At 48.5% G+C, this 26,432-nt stretch overlaps 1 protein-coding gene across 1 annotated transcript in view; it reads left to right on the top strand.

The window, feature by feature from the left end:
* Window positions 1–26,432, top strand: part of ATG4A (autophagy related 4A cysteine peptidase) — a 151,524-nt gene that overhangs the window by 98,269 nt on the left and 26,823 nt on the right. Inside the window, exon 12 of the mRNA XM_086918468.1 lies at window positions 1,787–1,898. Coding sequence (XP_086774594.1) covers window positions 1,787–1,898 — 112 coding nt within the window. The remainder of the gene's footprint in view (window positions 1–1,786; window positions 1,899–26,432) is intronic.

Below are 26,432 nucleotides of genomic sequence, written 5' to 3'. Positions count from 1 at the left end.
AAAGGAAATTCAACTCCCAGATCGTATCTGTTACAGTTTCATGTAGGAAAAAAGTTAAAGAGGCAAGTTAATTTGATGACTGACCGAGCAAGGGGAAGATGATGTGGCGGGGTCGTTGTAAACTAAGAAGTGTATTTCAAGTGGCCAACATAGCCTGCACATGGGGCGAGATGTGCATATATATTTTTTTAAGAGAATGTGTTTGCAAACCCCGTGACGTTCTCCGTTGTAGAGAATAATGTCAAATAAGGGTGGTAATGCCCTTTAAGATGTGACTTTCTTATATTGCTGTTTTTAATCATTAGATTGGGTCAGTGTTGTGTGTCTTATGCAAACTTACGCTGATTACAGTGGGCATCTATGTGACTGCATGTAATGTTTGTTTTTTCACTTCAAGAAAATAGTGTTGATTAGAAATTGTATTTGATTACTGGATAGGTTGCTTATTTAGCCAACATTATACTGTTATGCTACAGAACTAAAAATAAGTTGTAAAACATGATCAACTTTTTTTTCAGTTTTCTGTTGGTTGAAATCTGCAATTCACTTCTTTTATTCATTTCCACGAAGTAGGTGAAATCATGGGTATATCATTCCCTCAATTAAGTAATTTGGATCCAAAATGTATATAATAGCAATATGCAGACATGTAGTATATGTATATATATTAATTCATTTTAATCTCGTGGGAAAGACCCTCTTCCTTTATACATCAGGTCATGATGAAGAAGCGAAGAAAAGTTAACAATACGATTATGTAACTTTATAGCAAGAAACGGCTCAACTGAAGTTAGGATTCTCTATTAGATATCGGATTATGTATAAATGAGATAAGGGATACATATTGATCATTTTATTGATAAACTATTTTCCCATCCTGCCACTGTACCTTTCACCAGTCTACAGTTAGAGATGCTTGAAAAGTGAACACATCAGCTCTTGTGAAATGTTGGTAGCCTTTTCAACGTATGTGCCGTGCGTGGTAAAAGAGGTCTCATTCGCCAAAAAATGTTTTTTGCACAAAAGAATCCTAATAGCCAAGAGACCTATTTACAAGATAAAGTGCTATTTATTGCACCTGGTGAATAACAAGACCCTGGGGTTCGTTATTTATCGGGTACATTCATTAATTATCTGGTGCGAAAATAGCACCAATTACGAGTCACTGGGTATTAAAATGCTGATTTTTGTGTTTAACACACCAGAATCCGCATGGTATGGTAAATACTGTACACATTTCCCCTGTTAAATTCCTGCCGGCTTGACCTGCTGAAATTTAACAAATGTTGGGGTATTTAACTCATCCGATAATTTTCTATTAGTAGTATTTTATCTGGCAATAAAGAACACAGAGTTTGATGCTAAAGTAAGAGAGAGGAGATTGAATTTGACGTTTCTGTGGCTTCACCTCCTGCCTTTGTGTCACACACGGCTGTTTATCACCACTAATTCAAATCATGGGAGTTTTTCTTTACTTCAGTTGCATGAACATATAAACTTTGGAAAAGTTGAAACAATAGTGCAGAAAGCGCTTCGAAGAGAAGAATGCAGTTTTGTACTGTCCTTTTGTTTTCTAAGTTTATACAATCTCTAGTTGATCTACTCCTCTAGTTCTAACTCAGTCACAACTTGATCATTCTCTTTTATTACCTCGGAAAAATATGCATGTTATCAAACTACTCTATTTGTGTTGCTTTGTCCAACGGTATGCATTATCCGCATGATTATCATGGTGAAAAAGATGTTTTGATTAATATTTTTTTTTGTCTTCCATGTTTTACATAAGGAAATTTTAAAGCAACAGAGTTTACGGATGTTCGAGTTAGTACCAAAGCATCCACCGCACTGGCCTCCCTTCATACCTCCAGCAAAACCAGAAGTGACCACTACGGGAGCAGGTATTGTACTGCTGATTTATCATTAGACAGTAGAGAGCTTGCATCCTACTAACATAATTGGAAGGAGAGATTGGTGATTGAGTACAGTTATTATAGTATGACAGCTTAGTCGAGGCTGGATTTCCTGCCCAATGCTTGTCTCTTATCACCCCAATTTTCCTTTGTAACATGTCATTTTAGAACTTTAAGAAGGTATGGGTCTCGGTGGCCTCAGTGCTTACGACTCAGCGCACTGTTAGAAATACAATTTCGGGGAGTGGGTCATTCACTTTTGTGATGGTGAACACCACTTACAAAACATCGTGCACTAAAATGAATTAACTTCAAAGTAAAGGGACAAGCTTGGCTTTCTCTGGTTTCATTCCTAACAGAACATTGTTTGTGTGAAAGGGAGAGTGTTTGGTGTCCCAAAAGTGTAAACAGGAGCATATACCTATCTAGAATGAGTTCTGAACATTTAGGCTTAATTTTCTCTTAAAGATACGTAGGCTTCAAACCCCATACTGCCGTGTACTGGCTCTCGGAGACAGGTTTTTTTCTGGCTCATGAGACGAGTACCTAGGAACACTGTGATAGTTTTTACCTATTTTTGTGCACTTACACTGTCCGATATCTTCTTCTACTACCTTCAATCAGTGTTCTTCTATCTTGCTTTTGAAACTGAATTTCCATGTCAGAATGCCTATTATTTTGTCAAAGGCTCTTTAATTTGGAAGAAAGAAAGCTGCAACTGTCCTCAACAAGTGTGCCTCCCAGCTGTCACTCCACCAAGGACTCAGAAGTTTGTTCTAAAATGTCAAAGAGGACCCTTAAGGAAAGGGAAGACTGATAGAAAAATTGGAAGAACTCTGAAGAAAAAAGAAAAGTACCTCCAGGGAAGCATCGTCTTCCACTGTGACCCAGCCCTTCGGTCCAAAGGACTCTTGGAGAAGCAGATCTGAGGAGAGGAAGAAAAAATAAAACATAATTTATTGTGCCACTCAAGCCATTGATATTTTCAATCTATGTTCAAGATCTTAACATCAGCAAAAGGTACAGGCCTCTCCTGTTCGCCTTCACAGTTGAGATCAGTTTCAGTTTCGAAGCACCACTGGCACTGTCGAAACATTCAAAGTACCTGATGTCACCGACTCATTTGCCATTGTACTGCTTGCACTCAAGGCATCGTTTGATGTAAAGAAATTCAATGTCAGTATATCTTCTCTGTTGCAACTTTAAATGTCCAATGTCAACATGCAGTTCAGTTGAATAAATGAATAAAAAGATATTAATAAGGCAATAGTGTGGCCTAAACGTTATCCTGTCGTTAGCCCCTGTCAAAACCCTCAGACAAAATTGAGGCCCATTGCTGCTAAGGAAAAGGCTGTGTCTTTTGCTTACTTTGACTGGCAGTCCAACACCTCAACTCTGTCTTTTAGAATACAAGCAAAAGATCCTCAACAGACCTCACTGAGTTCTCTTCTACAACCACTGCAGTGCCTCCAGCACCACTGGCAGTCATGGTCTCCAAGCTGACTTCAATGTAACCTATCAGAAACAGGACTCACCACCACACCCCATGTGCCTTCGGGGGGCACCTCACTCTTCTCCACAGCCTTCTTGTGATCAATCGGAAGGTAATCCACCACAGAACACAGACGTTGAAGGAAGCCATCTCTATCTCCTGATAGAGCCTCGGATTTTTAAAATAGTAACTTTTTCTCTAATACGCAGACATTGTTCATGTGTTGCCCATCAAGAATTTGACTGGTGGATGAAATTACCACCTTCCAGGAAGTATTGGCAGGGGGGCATCTAAACTTAACATCCCATTGGAAGCCCCTCTTATGAGAAGTGTTGGTCATTATGACCCTGCAGTTGAGAGCACCACCTAGACCTCTTTTACTCCTAGTACCAGGACTGTTGTTAGAGTTTATTCTTGCATGTTTTTTATTAAAGAGACTGTGAACGTTCAATTTTAGTGTGGAAATTGACCATTTACCATCACAGTGATTGATTGGGTTGTGTTGGTGGGAATACGATTGTGCGAATACCTAGACTGAAAAGGTATGGAAATAGAGTGAATTTCCTTGATAGTGTGTACCCAGGGATTTTTCCTAGACTGATTGTCACTGTACCCTGATCCCTGGTGGTAGTGGGGTACTCGCTCTCTCTAAGATATCCTGTTGGTAGAGTTGCCAAAAGAAAATTCCTGACTCATACAACAAGCAAGCATTTGCAATGCAATAGGTCTCGCATTTGCGAAAGTTTAAGCTATTGGCATTGTTAATGACAATTACTTTTTTATCTGTTTTGAAACCAACATATAAATAAATGGCATTATCATTTACAATGCCAATAGCTCAAACTCTCGCAAATGCAAGACCTATTGCATTGCAAATGCTTGTTCTAAATAGGCTTGGTAATTTTAGTGTGCTTTTTTACTTTAACATGTTTTGTACTCTTTGAGCTGAACACACATTTCTCTGTGGAACTGCCTGCAGATTCTGCAACTGTTACAAGGGGCTGAACAGCTTTTGTCTTAGAACTGTACTGAAACCTAACAAGGGTATGATTATTAAGCTGGTAAAGGTGCCCTTTCAAACACTAATAATCCACTTTCTGACATCCCCCTTATATGTACATAGTTGTTTATATGTCCCTGTTCAGGCCAGTAACTACACTTATCGCATGGCTATATATTCATTACATCATTTTGAACTGTAAGTACTCCATGTTCCAGTAATGAGAAAACATATTTGGTTGGGCACGTTGTTGAGTTTCTGTTCACGCACCTTGAACATATTTGAAAGCCCCACGTCATTACAGGTGCTTTAAAATGTTTTAGTATTAGTTTTGGCAGCTTAAACACAACCTACAATTAAAACAGTACTTTGACAGTCCAATGTTAATTATGTTTGCAGGGTCAATGGAACCAAGATTTTACTTGGGGGATCCTTAGTCCGGGATATTGTATTAAACTGCGTATTGCTCAGTAGTTTCCTGAGCTTTCCCCATCTCTATTTAAGAACATTGTCGATAAGAATGAAATCCTACTGAAGGCCAAATACAACAAGCTACTTAGAATTTAGAGGGGGGAGGAATGTTCCCTGTTCCTTGTCCTGACACTGCTATGTCCTCTCGCTCTCGGGCACAGGACGTATCACTACTCTAGAGACACTGCCCACCAACAGACGCATTGACTATGCCCCACGAGGACTCGAATCACCACTACATTACCTCCCAGAACACTGCCCTAGTCTCTTCCTCCAACCACATCCCTCTCTACCATAACACCCAACCCCCATCACCAGCTTACCTGGCCCGCACAGACGACTGTAGTGGTAGGGTTTGCAGCAGGTCACTGTCCTGTCCAAGTCCTTTGTGCTCGTTGCTGCGCCTCCATCCAGCCCCCTCAGAGATCACAGATGTTGTCGGTTTAAGAGGTGTCCCCTGTCCAACCCCCAGGAGTCTCCGTGCGGTTCCATAATGCGCTCAGGAGATACCAGCAGTACCTGGATTCTGCCCCACGTCAGTCCTCTTGAGCAGCAGGGCCATGTGTTCTCCATCCTCATGGCCGTACGAGGGCTGCTCTCTGCTGAGGGTCACCGAGCAATGAGGGCTACGCTGGGAAGAGGCACAAGTCAAAGTTGGGATGAAGTGATCTTAAAGGACAGGGAGGAAGACAAGAGGGGGTCGAAGAGGATGCTGGGAGAGGAGGGGAGAGAGCTGCGAGGGAGGAAGAATGGGGGGGCCACAGCGGGTGGGAGAACCTGGGCGTGGGCTGAAACGCAGAGGGAGTGAAAGCGAAAGCACGCCATGCGCGCGTGTACTGGCTGGTGCGTGCATGTGCGTTTGTTGGCGCAGGATGCATAGAACTTGCCGAAGCTGGAGTTTAGCAGATGAGAGCGGACCGAGTTGGACCGGGGGTTCATGCAGATGTGTTTAGGTGCGATAGGGATGGCCGTGCCGTTTGTATTATGGTCACAGAGCGTTGGTGCGCTGCTCTTAGACTGAATGGGGCCCAATAAATCAAATGCAGTGTCCGGGTTTATGGTGGGGCGGTTCTGCTCTGGCAGTGGGATTCTCGGTACACTCAGGCGAAATGTATGCAGTCCCACCCCCTGCCGCGGGTGGAACTTCATGTTATGGTTGGCCTTTATCTAGTCCACAGCCCAGCCACCGGCAAGTTGTTTTATTAAGAGAAGGGGCTCCTGTTAGCCCCCCACTCATGAGGAGAGGTATTTTTCACTTTATGTTTTTTATTAACTTATTCCCGACTCACTCCGCGGGGTGAGTTCATATGACACCTCCACACCCACCCACCCTGACGACTGCGCCCCCATACCCAACTGATCGCGCCTCTTCCGAATGGCTGGAATCATGCGGACAGTGATGGCTGCAGCATCCGCTCTGTGCCATTGATCCGTGACTCTTGCTTCTGCTACTGAGAATGTCTCGTGAGCGCGCCCTACAGCTGCCAATAGCATGTTTTCCAGCGGCAACTGCTGATAGCCAATACTATTAGCGGGTGTAGCGCGGCATGTAGTATGGCGGTATTGTTTTAGCAAAACCACGCCATGCTTGCGTTTAAGGAGACGAGTAGGCGTGCACTGACTGGGGGCGGCTGGTGCATGTGTGTGTGTTTTTGGTGCAGTTATGTCATGCAGCTCGCTTGTGTGGATGGAAGGAGGACAGGAGATGTGCACGGCGCATCCACATTTCGAGTCTGGCCTGCAGCCTGCGCGTGCCCATCTCCTGTCTCCCTTGAGAGCCCTTGAAAGCCGAGTCGACGACTATAGGTCTCTCTGGCGACAGTGCTTCGCGCTGCGTCGCCAAGTGCGAGACCTAAAAAGCAGCCGCTCCATAACTATTTAAAAACAAGCTTTGCTAAAGACAATAGTTCTTGTGTTTTGGGACCTATTTGCATAGAATTACGTGTACGGCACCCCCGATGATGTGCAGTTTGACTAATGAAAACAAACAATGATGGCCGTATCATTTTGGAGGCACACGCAATAAGTGTGTGCATACCTATAAAATGACACAAGAGGCTTATTTATTTGCTTAAGCAAAATGGACACCAGTACTGAACAGAGAGAAGCAACAGTTGTAGAAGAGTATTAAGGAGCAAGAAGACGAGAAAGCAGTGCAGGGGGGAGATGTAGCAAAGTCGCTGTTAAGTGCCCGAATGCAGTACATGTTTTTCCCCCATAGGCTAACGTTACCACTACCAAAAAGTGTCAACTTATGAAAACTGTAAAAATTCATAACTCGAAAAGTACTTACCTGATTCTAATGATCTTGGTTTCAAAATTCATATTTTTATAAATTGGTGTTGGATTTCTTTATTGCGTGTGTGTCTCACTTACTGCCTTTGTGTGTGCTATACACTTAAAAAAAAAAAGAGCATTTGGGGTATCATTTGAGCCTCTGTAATTCCTGTGGGGTTTGCTTGGACTCTACACAGTGTACCTCTTTTGGTCCATATATAAAGAGCCAACTTCCTACACTTCGGGGGGGTCAGAAACTTGTCTGTGGTGGCAGGCCGGTCAGGACACTAGTAGTTGGTAGGGTTTCATGGGTCAACTCTAAGGTGCCCTCTGGTTGCATTTATTAATACATCAATCACTGGAATCAGTGTGGGTTTATTGAAATGGGGTGTTTCATTCCAAACACCATAGGTTTCAGTGCAGCTATTATGTCGCTGGGAAATCTGTTTTGATCAGTTCCCAGCACATATCTTAAGACGGCTTCCCTGATCACTTGTGCTGTCAGTAATTGAACTGGCAAGCACATAGGCATACCTGCTCATGCAGATATGTCTTCATATGTAATATAATGCACCCTGCCTTAGGGCTGTAAGGCCGGCTGTAGGGGTGACTTACAAATATTACATACAGTCTTAAGGGACATGGCACACAAGTGTGAGTCATGCCGTGTTTTCATTTTTTAGAGTACCTTGTAACACAGCCTGCAGTTGCAGTCTGTATGAGTTTGGTGCTGGGTCCCTTAGAGTGCCACAATATATTCTCCAGCTCTTAGGGACCCTCTTTATGTATGCCCTAGATACCAGAGGTACCATTTACTAGAGACTTACTGAGGTGCTAAAGGCCTGGTCACTTGGGGCTCAAGTGACCAGTTGTCTTTTCTTGGGGAAAGAACACTGACACTGGGTACCTGGTTAGTATGAACCCAGTGCACTTCAGTCAAAAACCAGGCAAAAAGTGGGGGGACTACTGTAATAAAAACCTAGTTTCCTTCTTCAGGGGTGAGAGCCCACTCTCTCAGGAGGTCAGGAACAAAGTCTGCTCTGGCAAGAGGTGTTTACTCCCTTTACAACAGGACGACCCATACATTAGCATTCCACGGAAGGGAGTTTCAAAGATCCCACTGCGGTATGCAAATCTGGCTTCCTTCAGAGCTGAGGGGATGCCACCCATACTGGCCAGGGCCCATTCGCCTCCTGGACAGGTGGAAAAATTAGTAGAGAGGCATGTTCACCCTCAGATTAATCCCACCCCTAAGGCGGGGTACCTGATGTGGACACGAAAATTAAGTCTGCCTACCTGGTGATGGCAGAATTAGGAACTCTGGGAGAGGGTTATGCCCACTTCCCACAGTAATTGTTCATATAAGGAGCCTAGTGACCCCAGAGGTAAGTAGCCCATTGGCTACTACCCTACACTCCACTAATGCCCCTAACTCTAGTATTTAGAGGAGCCCCGGGCACTAGGAAACCAGATCCTGCTGACCTGAAAGAAGAAGAGGGACCCAGAAGAGCTGCAAATGCAAGAACAGAGGAAGAGCAACTGAGTTGGCGGCAACCCTGCCAGCCTGCATGCTGTCCCTGGCAATTGCACCAAAGGTGTCTCATCCTGCAGCTGCCGTGCCTCCAAAAGCCTGGGAGGACTGCCATCATGTCACCCAAGACCCAGGAACTCCCAGGGAGTAGAGGAGCTCCTCCCCTGCATCCTACAGGCACTCCAGAAGAACTGCGAGGACTTCCAGCCTCCACAAACCCGACTCCGAAAAGCACCACTGTACCCGTACCCCTTACCCCGAGTTGAAGTGGGCCAACAATGCCAGCGTGGTCCCCAGACCCTCCAGAGATGAAGCTCAAGTTGAGTTTGCCCATAGTGGACTCTTTGACGCCACCTGCAGTCTCTTTGTGCAGGGCCTTTCAACCGCAAATGTCCCCGGTTGTGAGAACCTTATGCCTCCAAAAACCTCTGCACCCAGCCGCCCCGGCCCAAGGAGAAGAGGACCAAAGGTGTCCCTATGTCACAGAGCATCGTGAGACCTGAACCCCTTGGGTGGTTCAGCCGATCTGGCCAACCAGTCCCAGCATGCAGCCTCTTTTTAACCGGCTTGATCACCATAGTCTTAGACAGGTCACCCGTCGCTGAAAAGCACCTCTGCACCCGCCCACCCCATTGTTTTGCTGAGATTACCTGTTGGAGCTGCCTTGGACCCTGCCCCATACTCACATTAATTCCGGAAGATTGATTCTGTAAGTTGCTATAAAGTACCTGTATGCAGTATATGTCGTTCCTCTATAGGATTACAATACAGCTCCAGACTGAAAAAAATCATGACTAAAAACTTGCTTACCTGATTTTGATGAACTTGGTGCCTAAAGTTATAAAAAGATAAGTGATATTTTTACAAATTGGTGTGGATCTTCTTATGGCGTTATGTATATCATTTGATTGTGTGTTGGCAGTAGATGTCTAACACTCCTCTCTGATAAGCCTAAGGCTGCTTGACCATGCTGCCCCCTAAAAGAGCTCCACTGCCCACTTATAAGGGAAACATGGAACATAGTATACCTCTTTCTAGTATACTATATAAAGAGGTAGCTTCCTACATATAGTGCGTGAAAGCAAATAGTGGAAGTACACAAGTAATGTGTCCATCCTCCACGGGAGGGCAAACACAAGAAGAGGAAGGAAAGCCCATGCACATGAGAGTGACAGTAAAGCTAATAATAATGTTAAGCAGTGGTTGCGCTTCAAGCCCACTGTAAGCTGACAGTAGGGATTTTTGCCAACAGATAGCTTGTATTCTCTGGTAGGTGATACCAAATTACAGGGTCCCCTACACAGTATCCGGCTTTTCTATGCCTACAACCAAAACTGGATTCGGTTAAATTGTCGCCTGTTCAAAATAGAGATCAGCCGGACAGGAAATTGAAGCAGTATTTCTGAGAAGTGGTTCAAGAGGATCTCCCAGCAGTGGTCCCTCATAGGAGCGGAGGAGCGTCGACTCCCCCACACCCACTGCTCTCGAAAGCATGAAAAATAAAATGGTAATAACATGGTTTTATTACCATTTTATTTTTCACTCTCTGCCAAATGGAGTGGCAGGGCGGGGCCAGTGCGTTATGTCTGCTGATTGGCAGCAATGACGAGTGGTCAGTTCATTTTGAAGTGTGCATGTCAGTTTGGCTGGCTATCTTGCTACAATTCAAACCTTTCCAGCCTGGCTATCGAAGGCAGCTGCGTTGGAGAGAAGGCACATGCCTCCAGTTCTTGTTAAAGCGCTGAGGCAGCCTGCTCCAGCAATCCAGACGCTTCACTCATACTGCTTACTATTATAAGTAGCATGATAGAAGCTCCTGTATTCGTTAAGTTGGGAATGAGGTTCTGCTCTGGACAGGGGCGTAACAAACGCCCCCGCAGCCCCCACGGTGCGGGGGGGCCCCACTCTCTTCAGTAAATAAAGGGGGCCCCGGCCCCCCTCAGCTCTTCGGTGAGAGCTGTGAGAGAGGCTTGCGCTAAAGCAACCCTCTCTCCCTCTGAAGCAGGTGCAGGCTGTCTGCAGCCTGCTCTGAGCCCCTCACCCCTCCATCTGACTGAAGAAAAACAAAGTATCAACCTACATTGTTTCTCTTCAGTCAGAGGTGCCAGGCTCGGAAAGAGGATGGGGGTTGGGGCCCAGATACAGCATTCCCCACAGGGCTCTGCGCCTCTGAGAAGAGCCAAGGACAAGGATGGGGGTGGAGGCCCCAGAGAGTAGGAGGCAACACAGATCACTGCTCAGGACCCTCACAAGGATGGGGGTAGGGGCCCCAGAGAGAGAGAGCAGGAGGCAGCACAGAGCACTGCTCGGGACCCTGACAAGGTGGGGGGGCAGAGAAAGAGCAGGAGGCAGCACAGAGCACTGCTCGGGACCCTGACAAGTACGGGGGCTGGGGGCCCCAGAGAGAGAGGAGGCAGCACAGGGCACTGCTCCGGACCCTGACAAGGACGGGGGGCTGGTGGCCCCAGAGAGAGAGGAGGCAGCACAGAGCACTGCTCAGGACCCTCACAAGGATGGGGGTAGGGGCCCCAGAGAGAGAGAGCAGGAGGCAGCACAGAGCACTGCTCGGGACCCTGACAAGGAGGGGGGGCAGAGAAAGAGCAGGAGGCAGCACAGAGCACTGCTCGGGACCCTGGCAAGTACGGGGGCTGGGGGCCCCAGAGAGAGAGGAGGCAGCACAGGGCACTGCTCCGGACCCTGACAAGGACGCGGGTGGGGGCCCCAGAGAGAGCAGGAGGCGGCACAGAGCACTGCTCGGGACCCTGACAAGGATGGGGGGGCAGAGAGGGAGCAGGAGGCAGCACAGAGCACTGCTCAGGACCCTGGACGGGGGCTGGGGGCCCGAGAGAGAAGAGGCAGCACAGAGCACTGCTTGGGACCCTGACAAGAATGGGGGCTGGGAGCCCCAGAGAGAGAGGAGGCAGTACAGAGCACTGCTCAGGACCCTGACAAGGACGGCGGGCTGGGGGCCCCAGAGAGAGAGGAGGCAGCACAGAGCACTGCTCGGGACCCTGACAAGGACGGGGGTGGGGGCCCCTGAGAGAGAGAGCAGGAGGCAGCACAGAGCACTGCTCGGGACCCTGACAAGGACGGGGGGTTGGGGGCCCCAGAGAGCAGAAGGCAGCACAGAGCACTGCTCGGGACCCTGAAAAGGACAGGGAGGTGGGGGCCCCAGATATTAGGAGGCAGCACAGAGCACTGCTCAGGACCCTGACAAAGACAGGAGTGGGGGCCCCAGAGAGAGAGCAGGAGGCAACACAGAGCACTGCTCAGGACCAAGGTAGAGGGCAGAAGGGTGCAAGGTAGAGGGGAGAAGGGTGCAAGGTAGAGAGAAGGGTGCAAGGTAGAGAGAAGGTGCAAGGTAGAGAGGAGAAGGGTGCAAAGCGGAGAGGAGATGGGTGCAAGGCGGAGAGGAGATGGGTGCAAGGCGGAGGGGAGAAGGGTGCAAGGTAGAGAGGAGAAGGGTCAAGGTAGAGAGGAGAAGGGTGCAAGGCAGAGGCGAGAAGGGTGCAAGGCAGAAAGGGAGAAGTGTGCAAGGCAGAGGGGAGAAGGGTGCAAGGTAGAGGGGAGAAGGGTGCAAGGCAGAGGGGAGAAGGGTGCAAGGCAGAGGGGAGAAGGGTGCAAGGTAGAGGGGAGAAGGGTGCAAGGTAGAGAGGAGAAGGGTGCAAGGTAGAGAGGAGAAGGGTGCAAGGTAGAGAGGAGAAGGGTGCAAGGTAGAGAGGAGAAGGGTGCAGTGCGAAGGGGAGAACGGTGCAAGGCAGAGGGGAGAAGGGTGCAAGGCGGAGAGGAGAAGGGTGCAAGGTAGAGAGGAGAAAGGTGCAACGCAGAGGGAATAAGGGTGCACGGTAGAGAGGAGAAGGGTGCAAGGCGGAGTGGAGATGGATGCAAGGCGGAGAGGAGATGGCTGCAAGGTAGAGGGGAGAAGGGTGCAGGGCAGAGGGGAGAAGGGTGCAAGGTAGAGAGGAGAACGCCCCGGTCCGCCGCGTCCAGCTTGGGCGTTTGCTGCGGAGGGTGGAGGAGGAGCCCAGCACTTCCGGGCGAAGGTTTGCTAGTTCAGCGCTCTAGTCCCGCTTTACTGCACGAGTGTATAAATTCTTTACTTTTGCTCACTCGCGTGGTGGAGAAGAGTCCAGCCGGTGGCAGAGGCTGACTCTATCCGCTCACGCTGTGTGTCTTGTGTGTGTTACACTGCGAGCGCTGACATTCAATAGCGTTTTTAAACTTTGGCGAATGCTGCTAAATTTTATGCCTGTGTAATACTGTGTTAGTTTTAAAACCGCGCCTCACCTGAAATCACTCTGCTTACTTTAACACTCCCGCCCCGGTCCGCCGCGTCCAGCTTGGGCGTTTGCTGCGGAGGGTGGAGGAGGAGCCCAGCACTTCCGGGCGAAGGTTTGCTAGTTCAGCGCTCTAGTCGCCCCTAGGTCGCCTATAAATGTGCGTAGGTCCGCGCCCGCGCAGCGGACGCGTGCAGCGGGCGCGCCGGAAGCGCGCCGAAGTCGAGCCTAAGTCCAGCCCGTCTGCGCCCGTCCGCGCCAGGACGGGGCGCGGGGCCAGGACTCCTTGCCACCCACATCTCTCACCGCTGCGATATGATAGGCAGGTACTGCTAGATTTATGCCCTGATGTCCCCCTACTATGCAAACACAATATGGAGGCGCTTTCCTTGCATAGCTGCCCTTCGTGCACTTTTACGCCGATTATGCTACCTACTAAGAATCCTGTCACTAGGCAGATTAAGGCTGGCTTGATTAATTGCCGCTCACTTAGCAAACACAGCACCCAAATACATCACCTACTTGAGGATGATGGACTAGATATTCTGTTTTTAACCGAGACGTGGTTAGGTGAATTTTCTGACCCTGACATCATAGAGGCTATGCCTCCTGGATACTCCCTCTCCAGAATAGACAGAAAGGATGGAAGGGGAGGAGGAATTGCTATAGCCATCAGATCTCCATTAGTCTGCTCTTTATCCCCCATCACAATTGACCACTGTGAAGCTGGCTCTTTTACAATAATCATCGACCCTCAACTTTCTCTGTCAGGCATCCTTGTATACAGACCTCCTGGCAGACTGTATGATTTTATAACCAGCCTGACAGAAGCCACAGCACACTTAGCAATTAGGAAAAATAGACTGATCGTGCTTGGTGATATGAACGTCCACTTTGATGATCCCCTCGATACCGAAGCTAAGGACATTAGGTCTGAACTTCAATCTCTACAGCTTGACCTTATCAACAGTGATCCCACTCACAGACTGGGCCATCTCCTAGACCCAATCTTTATGAACGGTTCCGGAGTATATGCCAATTCCCCCATTCCGGTCCCTTGGACTGATCACTTTATTGTCCCATTCACCATCCAATTATCCGATTCTGATCCTAAACCAGCCTGCAATCATCACTATCTACGACGTAACTGGAAAAACTTCTCTCATGAGACTTTTAATAAAATACTTGATACAGGTGGCTCCCTGGGAGGCACAGACTGCGAAACAGCCTACAGTCTCTTGCAGAATCACATTCTAAAGGCCCTAGACACCACCGCTCCCATTCGGAAAATGAAAAACCCTAACTACGTGAGGAAATCTAGTCCTTGGTACACGCCTGAACTTCAGGCTATTAAATCGGCTTGTAAGAAATTGGAGCGAGAATGGCGCACTAATTTCTGTCCTGCAACTAAAACAAAATACAATAATGCACAAAAACAATACTACAAAAAAAAAACCCCCTCCAAAGCTCTCCACTATAAAACTCGCATAGGGGAGGCGGAGAACTCCTCAAAAGAGCTTTACAAAATTTTCAAAGAAATATCGGTGATCACCAGCGACAATCAATCCTGCAATGACTCGGTTGAAACCTGCAATAAAATAGCTCAGTATTTCTCCGGAAAAATCACCAACATTTATGCTAACTTCTCTGAACAGATAGCCTCTGGTCACGATTTTAAGGAAAGCTTAGAAACTGATCCCCCGGTGCAGAGTCTCCAACATTTTTCTGTACCTCCCACGGAAACGCTTATAAATATATGTAAAAGCGTTAAATCAGGTTCCCCTCGAGACCCTGCTCCACCAAAAATTCTAAATACTAGCCTACAAGTACTGGAACCCCACTTCAGGCATGTTATTCAAGTATCCTTTTCCTTGGCCTGTCTTCCGGAAGATTGGACAAAAGCGATAGTATTGCCCATTAAAAAGAAACCTAACATCAGTCAGGACACCTTAGAAAATCTCCGACCTATCTCCCTCCTCCCCTATCTTGCAAAAGTGGCAGAGAAAATTGCAAACAAACAACTGATGGTCCACCTAGAATCCAACCACTCCCTACATGGATCCCAATCTGGTTTCAGAACTAACTTCTCCACGGAAACAGCTCTCCTAAGAGCGACTGAAACTCTTCGGGCAGGAGCAGACGAGGGTCACACAATGGCACTCATCATGCTGGACCTCAGCGCTGCGTTTGACACTGTAGCACATTCCATCTTGCTACAGTGTCTAAACAAAGCTGGGGTCACCAAGACGGCACTAGGTTGGCTCAAAGCTTTCCTTTTGGGCCGCAGTTTTCAGGTCCAAAGAGGCTCATTCCTCTCAGACAGCATTGCTCTTGAACAGGGGGTGCCTCAGGGCTCTGCCCTGAGCCCTACCCTGTTCAATCTGTATATGGCCCCTCTAGCAGATGTGGTACAATCGTATGGCATAAAATTAGTATCCTACGCCGACGATACCCAACTGCTCATCTCGCTATCCCAAGCCCCTACTCTAGCTGCAACCAACTTCAAAAATTGCATGCAGGAGCTGGCAGGTTGGATGAACCAACACTGCCTAAAACTTAATGGCTCCAAAACGGAGGTTCTTGTGATAGGTGGTAGCGACACCAGCTGGACTCAGGATTGGTGGCCCTCCTGTCTAGGACCTTTACCTACCCCTGCCAAGGAAGCCAAGAACTTGGGGGTTTGGGTTGATCCCAAACTCTCCTTTGACAGTCACGTCCACAAAGTGGTAGGGAAGTGCTTCGGGGTGCTAAAAACTTTAAATCGCACTCTAGACCTTCTTCCGCTAGAGGCCAGACGCACCCTGACCCAAGCACTAGTCACTTCCCGTATTGATTATGGAAATGTGCTTCTTTTAGGGACAACTGAAAAGAACAAGAAAAAGCTTCAAGTCCTACAAAATACGACAGCACGGTTAGTCCTTAAGTTACCCAAAAGAGCTCCTTCTAAACCCACCTTGGATGCTCTTCATTGGCTTCCCATAAAAAAAAGGATCCTCTTCAAAACACTGCTTATATGCTACAGGATCAACTCTATGAAAGCCCCTGAATATCTCAAAGACTTAGCCATACCCTATGAGCCAAATAGAGCACTACGCTCTATGGGAACTGGTCTCCTTAAAATTCCTCGTATAAAGAAGGCCAGGATGGGAGGTCGCTCCTTCCGCGTGCTGGCGGCCAAAAACTGGAATGCCCTTCCCATGAACATCAGACTAGCTGAAACAGAAACTATCTTTAGGAAAGTCTTAAAAACCTACCTGTTCACCCTATAATTTCTGCCTCTGCGTCCTGCTACTCTCTCCACAGCGCGGGGACACGCCGAGATGGCGTCACCAGGCGCTTTATAAACTCTTTTATTATAAGGGTGCATGGTAGAGACGAGAAGGGTGCATGGTAGAGACGAGAAGGGTGCAAGGCAAAGGGGTGGAGGGTGCAGGGCAGAGAGAAGAAGGGTGCACAGCGGAGGGGGAGAAGGGTGCAAGGCGGTGCAAGGCAGAGACGAGAAGAGTGCAAGGCAGAGGGGTGAAGGGTGCAAGGCAGAGAGAAGGGTGCAAGACGGAGGGGGAGAAGGGTGCGAGGCGGAGAGGAGAATGGTGCAAAGTAGAAAATGGTGCTAGGGGGGAGAGGAAGAAGGTTACAAGGGGGAGTGGTAGAAGGGTGCAAGGCAAAGGGGAGAAGAGTGCAAGGGGGATGGTGATGAAGTAAAAAATGTGCCCGCAGGAAACATTTCTGTGGACCCCCATGGCAACGCACACTACTTTGTGAGAGAGAGTGGAGAGAGAGTGGAGTGGGGAGAGAGTGGAGTGAGAGAGAGAGTGGAGTGAGAGAGAGAGTGGAGTGAGAGAGAGAGTGGAGTGAGAGAGAGAGTGGAGTGAGAGAGAGAGTGGAGTGAGAGAGAGAGTGGAGTGAGAGAGAGAGTGGAGTGAGAGAGAGAGAGTGGAGTGAGAGAGAGAGAGTGGAGTGAGAGAGTGGAGTGAGAGAGAGAGTGGAGTGAGAGAGAGAGAGAGGAGTGAGAGAGTGGAGTGAGAGGGAGAGTGGAGTGAGAGGGAGAGTGGAGTGAGAGGGAGAGTGGAGTGAGAGGGAGAGTGGAGTGAGTGGGAGAGTGGAGTGAGAGAGAGAGTGGAGTGAGAGAGAGAGTGGAGTGAGAGAGAGAGTGGAGTGAGAGAGAGAGTGGAGTGAGAGAGAGAGTGGAGTGAGAGAGAGAGTGGAGTGAGAGAGAGAGTGGAGAGAGAGAGAGTGGAGTGAGAGAGAGAGAGTGGAGTGAGAGAGAGTGAGTGGATTGAGAGAGAGTGAGTGGAGTGAGAGAGAGTGGAGTGAGAGAGAGAGTGGAGTGAGATGAGAGAGAGAGTGGAGTGAGAGAGAGAGTGGAGTGAGAGAGAGAGTGGAGTGAGAGAGAGAGTGGAGTGAGAGAGAGAGTGGAGTGAGAGAGAGAGTGGAGTGAGAGAGAGAGAGTGGAGTGAGAGAGAGAGAGTGGAGTGAGAGAGAGAGTGGAGTGAGAGAGAGAGTGGAGTGAGAGAGAGAGTGTGGAGTGAGAGAGAGAGTGGAGTGAGAGAGAGAGTGGAGTGAGAGAGAGAGTGGAGTGAGAGAGAGAGTGGAGTGAGAGAGAGCGTGGAGTGAGAGAGAGAGTGGAGTGAGAGAGAGAGTGGAGTGAGAGAGAGAGTGGAGTGAGAGAGAGAGTGGAGTGAGAGAGAGAGTGGAGTGAGGGGAGTGAGAGAGAGTGGAGTGAGAGAGAGTGGAGATAGTAGAGAGAGAGTGGAGATAGTAGAGAGAGAGTGGAGATAGTAGAGAGAGAGTGGAGATAGTAGAGAGAGAGTGGAGATAGTAGAGAGAGAGTGGAGATAGTAGAGAGAGAGTGGAGATAGTAGAGAGAGAGTGGAGATAGTAGAGAGAGAGTGGAGTAGAGTGGAGTAGAGTGAGAGTGGGGAGAGAGTGGGGAGAGAGTGGGGAGAGAGTGGAGGGAGAGAGTGGAGGGAGAGAGTGGAGGGAGAGAGTAGAGAGAGGCAGTGGAGAGAGACAGTGGAGAGAGAGGCAGTGGAGAGAGACAGTGGAGAGAGAGGCAGTGGAGAGAGACAGTGGAGAGAGAGGCAGTGGAGAGAGACAGTGGAGAGAGAGAGAGTGGAGGGAGAGAGTAGAGAGAGAGTAGAGAGAGAGAGAGTGGAGGGAGAGAGTAGAGAGAGAGTGGAGAGAGAGGGAGTGGGGAGGGAGAGAGTGGAGAGAGAGTGGGGGGAGAGTGGAGAGAGTGAGAAACAGTGGAGAGACAGTGGAGAGAGAGTGGGAAGAGAGTAGCGAGAGAGAGTAGCGAGAGAGAGTGGAGAGAGAGAGTGGAGAGAGAGAGTAGAGAGAGTGGAGAGATTAGAGAGAGTGGAGGGGGAGTAGAGAGAGAGAGAGAAGGGAGAGTAGAGAGATAAGGGAGAGAGAGAGTGGAGGGAGACAGTGGAGAGAGAATGGAGAGACCGTGGAGAGAGAGTGGAGAGAGAGTAGAGAGAGTGAGAGACAGTGGAGAGAGGGACTGTGGAGAGAGAGTGGAGAGAGTGAGAGACAGTGGAGAGAGGGACTGTGGAGAGAGAGTGGAGAGAGAGAGAGAAGAGCGACAGTGGAGAGAGTGGGAAGAGAGAGTGGGAAGAGAGAGTGGAGAGAGAGAGTGGAGAGAGGAGAGAGTGGAGAGAGAGAAGAGAGAGTGTGGAGAGAGAGATAGTGGAGAGAGAGAGCGGAGAGAGAGAGGAGAAAGAGAGTGGAGAGAGAAGAGAGAGTGGAGAGAGAAGAGAGAGTGGAGAGAGAAGAGAGAGTGGAGAGAGAAGAGAGAGTGGAGAGAGAAGAGAGAGTGGAGAGAGAAGAGAGAGTGGAGAGAGGATAGAGTGGGGAGAGAGAGAGTGGGGAGAGAGAGAGTGGGGAGAGAGAGAGTGGGGAGAGAGAGAGTGGAGAGAGAGAGAGTGGAGAGAGAGAGAGAGTGGAGAGAGAGAGAGTGGAGAGAGAGAGTGGAGAGAGAGAGTGGAGAGAGAGAGAGTGGCAAGAGAGTGGAGAGAGTGGGGGAGAGTAGAGAGAGTGAGAAACAGTGGAGAGACAGTGGGGAGAGAGTAGCGAGAGAGAGTGGAGAGAGAGAGTAGAGAGAGTGGAGGGGGAGTAGAGAGAGTAGAGAGAGATAAGGGAGAGAGAGAGTGGAGGGAGACAGTGGAGAGAGAGAGAAAGGAGAGACAGTGGAGAGAGAGTGGAGAGAGGGTAGAGAGAGTGAGAGACAGTGGAGAGAGAGACTGTGGAGAGAGATTGAAGAGAGAGTGGAGAGAGAGAGAGGAGCGACAGTGGAGAGAGACTGTGGAGAGAGAGAGAGAGTGGAGAGAGAGTGGGAAGAGAGAGTGGAGATAGAGAGTAGAGAGAGTGGAGAGAGAGAGAGTGGAGAGAGAGAGAGTGGAGAGAGAGAGGAGAGAGAGAAGAGAGAGTGTGGAGAGAGAGATAGTGGAGAGAGAGAGTGGAGGGAGAGAGAGAGAGTGGAAAAAGAGAGAGTGGAGAGAGAGAGTGGCAAGAGAGTGGAGAGAGGAGAGAGAGAGAGACAGTGGAGAGAGAGTAGAGAGAGAAGGGACAGAGAGAGTGGAGAGAGTGTGGAGGGAGAGTAGAGAGAGTGGAAGACAGTGGAGAGAGAGAGAGAGAGAGAGAGAGAGAGAGAGAGAGTGAAGAGAGTAGAGAGATGAGAGAGGAAAGAGAGTGGAGAGAGAGAGAGTGGAGAGTGAGAGAGTGGAGAGTGAGAGTGAGAGTGGAGAGAGTGTGGAGGGAGAGTAGAGAGAGTGAGAGACAGTGGAGAGAGAGACAGTGGAGAGAGAGACAGTGGAGAGAGAGACAGTGGAGAGAGAGACAGTGGAGAGAGAGACAGTGGAGAGAGAAGAGAGAGGAGAGTAGAGAGAGGAGAGAGGAGAGTAGAGAGAGGAGAGTAGAGAGAGGAGAGTAGAGAGAGGAGAGTAGAGAGAGGAGAGTAGAGAGAGGAGTGGAGAGAGAGAGTGGAGATAGAGAGTGGTGAGGGAGAGTGGTGAGGGAGAGTGGAGAAAGAAAGTGGAGAGAGAGAGTGGAGAGAGTGAAGAGAGAGTGCAGAGAGAGAGAGATGGGAGAGTAGAGAGAGAGAAGGGAGAGGGAGAATGGAGAGAGAGTGGAGAGAGACTGGAGAGAGAGTAGAGAGAGTGAGAGTGGAGAGACAGTGGGGAGAGACAGTGGAGGGAGAGACTGTGGAGGGGAGACAGTGTAGAGGCAGTGGAGAGAGAGACAGTGGAGATAGAGTGGACAGAGTTGAGAGAGAGAATGGAAAGAGAGATGATAGAGTGGAGAGAGACTAGAGACTGACTGACTCGGAGTCTGAATACTGACTGATGGAGAGACTGACTGGCTGAGAAACTGACAGAAAGAGATAAAGAGACTGACCGAGAGAGAGAGAGAGACTGACAGACTGAGAGAGACTGAATGACACAGAGAGAGACTGACTGAGAGAGAGAGACTGACTCATTGAGAGAGAGAGAGAGAGAGAGAGAGAGAGAGAGAGAGAGACTGTGATGGAATTGGGGTCACAGTGTGTATGAAGCTATGCAATGCCTCTTAAGATTGCTATTGTCTACTAATAAAAATGTATTATCAAAATGTGCTCTTTGTAGTTACATCTGCTTTTGAAATACTGCATTGTCGCTTTGTCTAATGTTTTAAAACGGAAACGAGAAGGAGCAGTGGATGCACTTTTGTCAAAACTGAACGATGAGTGGGCCCGATGTTTTATATCATGACAGGAGTCTGCATCAGGAAACCCATCTACATTTGGGCAAACTTCCCCGGCCAACTGATGGCAGGGACCCTGTAATGAATGGACCACCACCTATGATAGCCTGCTAGCAGACTAAGCCCAACCTTTAACTCCACCACCTAGTGTTACTTATAACGGCTGTTTTGGTGACAGTGGCATAACAATCGCCCGCATCCCCTGCAGTATGGCAGGTCGCTGGCCTGAGAGCTCTAGACTGGCACGGCGGATGGGAGGGAGCCCCCCTCCGTGTAGTTTGCAGTGGGGCCCCCTCAAGTTTCGTTACGCCACTATCTCTGGGACCCAAGCTCGATCATTTTCATACGTTTTTAATTGCTTATTTTTCCACAAGCGCTAATCAGCGCTACCCACAACCTACTTAGGCGCTTTACAACCGAAAGACCCCTGGCAACGGGACGAAGTCTCTGTCAACATCTGCACCAACTCACCTCTAGAGAAAACCAAGTAAATGCCCTTTTTTTGTGTGCCACTCCTTCAGCACCGCATAAGCGACTCAAGCCGATGCACTTTGCTTAAAGATGCTATACATGCTAATTATTTCACGTAGTCATTAATTCAGGTCTATGGGAAGACCAGGGGGTCTGCCTGCATGCCTCTAGAGGCGGAGGACATAGGAGATCACATGCCCTCAGCATGCCAAGCACACCTGGTGTGGCTGACACTAACATTGTTATAATCATCCATGGTCAACCAGTCCCCTCCTGCAGTGCCTCCCAGTGGGAAGTGTGTGCTGTGAAGGACATGCATGGTGTCCCTGTGTTCTGGAACAAGCAGCGAGTCCCGCCTCAGGCTTCAGTGTTCTGGATCAGCAGTAGTGCCTGACTCAAACATCACTGTTCAGAAGCTTGTTTGTGCATGGCACCAGGAACAATCCTACTGAACAAGATGCATAAATAGTAAGTGGCACATGGAAGCAAAAGAGGCTCCTTTACATTGGCCTGGTCAGGAACCGGTGCTCTGAAGTCGATATATTCAGCATTGCTGGAGAGGGGGGACTGCAGGTTTTTAGGTCTCGCTCTCGAAACCTATTGTTGTTGAGATGCCTCTCAAGGGAGACAGACCGGGGCACGCGCATATTCTTGCAGATTCTGCTTTGTGGACGCGCACGCCCAGCCCGGCGCCGTGCACATCTCCTGTGTCAGATTCAGCAAGACAGCCTCTCGCCGGTCTTAATCGCGCGCACACATAGCCACACATACACCCACGCATGTGCACACATACACCCACGCAGGTACAAAGCTGCAGGGCGTATGCACACAGAAACACATATACCCACGCACAGCGAATAGACACACAGTCACACATATACATACATACATACACACGAACAGCTGCACACGCGCACCCACACAGCTACACTCACACACGTGCACACACCCCTACTCCAACCCCCTTCCCCTGCCGCCACCCCCACTACAACTAAGCCCCACTTACCGCATATAAATATTAAATTTATCATTATCTGACATCCAAGTCCGCGGTTTCCACAAACCAATTCTACACGTCCAGCCCCTTCCATGCAGGATAGGCCGAGGAGTCTTGAAGTCCCCGCCTCTTTCTGTTAACGGTGAGCCTCATGTGGTGAAGTAGTCGAAGGCAGAGTTGTTTATCTTTTAGAGTGAGTGTAAACGCTCCGCCCCCCCACCCCCCGCAGCCGCAGGTGACACAAGTGGAGCAATGGCACAAGGAGGAAGGACGAGCCTCGAGCGTGCGCTGCCGCTCCCGTTCCCGCAGGCGGCTGGTGGGCGGTGCCACCACCGGAAGTTGTATTCCCGGATGTTACGGGGGAGCCGCAGAATAAACAGAGATGGCGGAGGCAGCGGCGGCGGCTGCAGCTGCTTCGGGGATACAGTCAACAGCGGCCTCCAGCTCCTCTTCCTCCGCCACCCGGGGCCCCACCACCCTCGCCATCATCCCCACTATCCCTCCAGCGGGAGGCTAGACCCGGCAGGTAGCCTGCAGGTGAGACCACTGGGCTGAACGAGGGTTGTTGCCCGATATTGGTCCTCTTAAGTGTCGTGGTTTGCGCCGACCCCCCCAATGCACCCCCATGCAGCGAGTGCACCACTGTGTGCTCAGCAAGCCGTCTGCATACACCGCCCAACTGACCTGTACTTTCCTGCCGGTTATTCTGTAATCATTCAGCAGTGAGCATCCCACTTCCGCGATGCCCTCATGCCTCTCTCATACCCGCTGTGATATTCGACCTCCCCCCATTGTAGCCTGCTATGCATCTTAATAATACAGCACTGCACCGCCTACATCTCACTTTACTATTACTACGTTTCTACTGCCATGCTGTACTCCATTTGTCCCCCGGTGCTGCCGTGCTTACACGTTTCCTGCACCCTGGAACCACACTATTGCAATGCATTTTAAATGGGGTCTGCTGATCCTATACCTCTCCCCTCCCCACCCCCCACCCACCCAACTGCTGTTCCTTCAAAACACAACCTATCAGCACCCTGCAGCTGCAGGGCAATGCAATTTTGGTTTCCCAGCTGGATCATGTTATCTTGCTGCATCCTGCTCCCATTTCATATACCTTTTTAGGTCGAGCTGGAGAAATCAATACGAAGCATTGCGTCCAGCGAAGTATCTATTGTACTTTTTTTCTCTCACTGCCTCTCGTATTCAGCCCTCCATACTACCACACCCACCACCACCACCACCACAACATCCACTACCACCACAACATCCACCACCACATCCACCACCACAACATCCACCACTACATCCACCACCCCGTCCACCACCACCATGTCCACCACATCCACCACCACCATGTCCACCACCAACACCATGTCCACCACCACGGCCACCACCACGGCCACCAAGAGGCCACTACCACGTCCACCACTGCTATAGGTGTCACATTTGCGAAAGTTAAAACTATTGGCATTGTAAATGACAAAGCTATTAATTTAGCTATTTTCAAAAACAACCCATAAATAAAAAAATGTGTCATTTACAATACCAATAGCTCAAACTTTCCTAATGCGAGACCTATTGCATTGCAAATGCTTGTGTTTCCCTTAACGCTGCTTTGCGTCTGAAGCACGTGTGTTTAGTGCATTCATTGATGTCGGCGCCGTATGTCCATCGCAGGGAGATGATGTGACTGACTCAAGATGCATCTTGGTTTGTTGACAAGGAACCTCTTGTTTACTTGCCTTTAACAATAAAGTCGGAGACAGGAAAGCTCATCAACTATCTGAAGATGGAGCTGAAAGGTATCCAAGAAAGCATCACTGAAAGCGCACCCGTAAATTTCAAGAATTGTTGGAGCTCTGTTGTTTAGAAGCTTCTGAAGACCGCCTCCTCCGCTGCTCTCTGGTGGTATAAATGTATTGCCATTTTGCTCAGCTGTTTTGAGTCGCTGTTTGTGTCAGTTTTCTCCACAGAAAGTCTTTTCAGGCCTTTCTCAGTGACTTGATTTCAAATCCACCTTTGTCGACTAATGGCTTTTAAGCTGTTGTTTTTCCAGTACAAGGCACCATGCCTTACTCATGAAAACTGGCAAGCGCACAGAAAGTTTATCTTTGTAAATAGCAGAAACTGAACCTATTTATTTTTTTAAAACAATCGTTTTTGAATGTGCTTACTTCTGTTGTTGGCCTGAAATTTGTTTTTCAATTCAGCTCCTTGTTTATGTACAAATGTCATTGGTTCGGGTTTCTCGTGATCACTCACCTGTTTGATGTATTCAGAACAAAGCTGCTGTCCTGCTTACATTGAAATGTGGGTGTTTGTACCAAGTTCAATCACTGGAAGCAGGTTCCATGAGAAAGGAAGGAGAGAGCCTAAAAGTCAACAATACTTAACCTTCCTCTTGAACCAGCAGCTTCATACAGAAATGTAAGATGCTTGGCTGTGTGGCTACCCTGGCACCAGGGCTTTAAGTGGGCTGAGTTCTAAACAAGCATTTGCAATGCAAAAGGTCTCACATTTACGCAAGTTTAAGCTATTGGCATTGTAAATGACAATGCCTTTTATTTATATTTTAAAAACAAAAATAAAAGGCATTGCCATTTGCAATGTCAATAGCTCAAACTTGCGTAAATGCGAGACCTATTGCATTGCAAATGCTTGTTTTGCTAGCGTTTATGAGCATCTGAGTAACAGCCAGAAAAAATGTCACACCAGACCTCAGACAAACAGGGTTCAGAGGATGAAATGATTCGCACAATACTTGTGACCTTCCCCCTCCTTACGCAGATCAAAGCACAATATAAAGTGCTGTAGCCGGTGAATCACAAAATATAATCCCATAACAGGATGCTAGCGCTGCCATTCTCATACTGTAGCAGCCCTTTGAAGTAGCTGATAGCAACATGTAGCGCTATACAAAACTACCACTGTCCAAACGGAGAAGTGATCCCCTCAAAAATCAGTACAAAAGCAGGTGTGTGTGTTCTTGATGTGGGAATGGTCTTATAAATAAAACAAGCTTGTCTATATCAACTAATTTCTTTCGCCATGCAACATTATAAAATATATAGCATGATCATAAGGCTAATTTTGGTAGAACCATAAAGCCATGACCACACCCAAGCAATCCATGATTCTTGCTGCCTGAGAGCCCCCCCTGTTCAGGTACCACTCCTACTTGTTACTGAGTACCGCAACCGTCCACATTATCCAGTCCATGCCATCCACCCCACCAGGAGCACACCATAGCAAAAATGAGCACCCACCATGCCCACAAGATGCTAGTCACCCAACCTAGCCACCACTTACCACTGCCTGGAGTATCAGAAGGGACATAATGAAACCTTAATCTGATGGCGTCACTGAAATCAACACCACATTATATTTTCAGCAGAGGTCTTCACTGGAAGTGTTGTCAAATTACGATTAGACCTGATGACATCAGTTGCACAAAAAAAATCTACAATACCTGCTATATCGATAAAATATGTCAAAGGTACTAAAGATAAAGGTGCCCTATAGTTACACACACCAAGACATAACAGAAAAGAGACGCAGGATAGAGGGACCTTAAGTGACCTATGTGGCGCAGTCCACACTGTGCAATGAGCCACATGGCGGGAGAGTGCAGTGGGACTGGAGTGAGGGCACTATAGGAAGAGATGGCAAACCAAGGGCGCGCTGCGTGCTGCTCTATTGAGGAAAGTAAATGGCAACATTTTAAACATTCAGTTGTAACTTGAAAACGTTCAGGTCAGTGATTTAGTTTCTGTTTACATTACTATTGTGGAAAGTGAGCCCATAATTCTATCGATGCCCAGGCTGCTGGCGCAAACCGCCTCTTAGTTCCCATTCTGAATAGTTACCAAATAAAGAGACGGGCGCTGGAAGCAAGAATCAAGAACAGAGTTTATTTCTCATGAGGAGAGCCAGTCATTTCGGACACGAAACACAGTGTCTTTCGGGAGGTGCTCTGACAAGTGAGCTTGAGACTCTTGCTTTTATACTTTGCAAAACATTTGATGGTACAATCAGGTCAGTATGTCGCAAAAGGAAGACATCCCTATAATCCTCGTGATGATCCTACTCCACATACGTTCACAATGGGGACCCTTGACCTGCTGATAAGGGGGGAGGGCAATCATGCAGCTGAGTGTTTCGTAGGATGTGTGCGCCTGATCATGGCCCAGGGGGTGGGGTGGCTAGGCATACAATAAGGGCAGTAAATGGTATCTCCTGGCTTAGGCGATGGCCTCG

The sequence above is a fragment of the Lissotriton vulgaris genome, chromosome 4_1 (assembly GCF_964263255.1).
Source record: "Lissotriton vulgaris chromosome 4_1, aLisVul1.2, whole genome shotgun sequence".
NCBI lineage: Eukaryota > Metazoa > Chordata > Amphibia > Caudata > Salamandridae > Lissotriton > Lissotriton vulgaris.
This window is presented reverse-complemented; position numbering and strand designations above follow the sequence as displayed.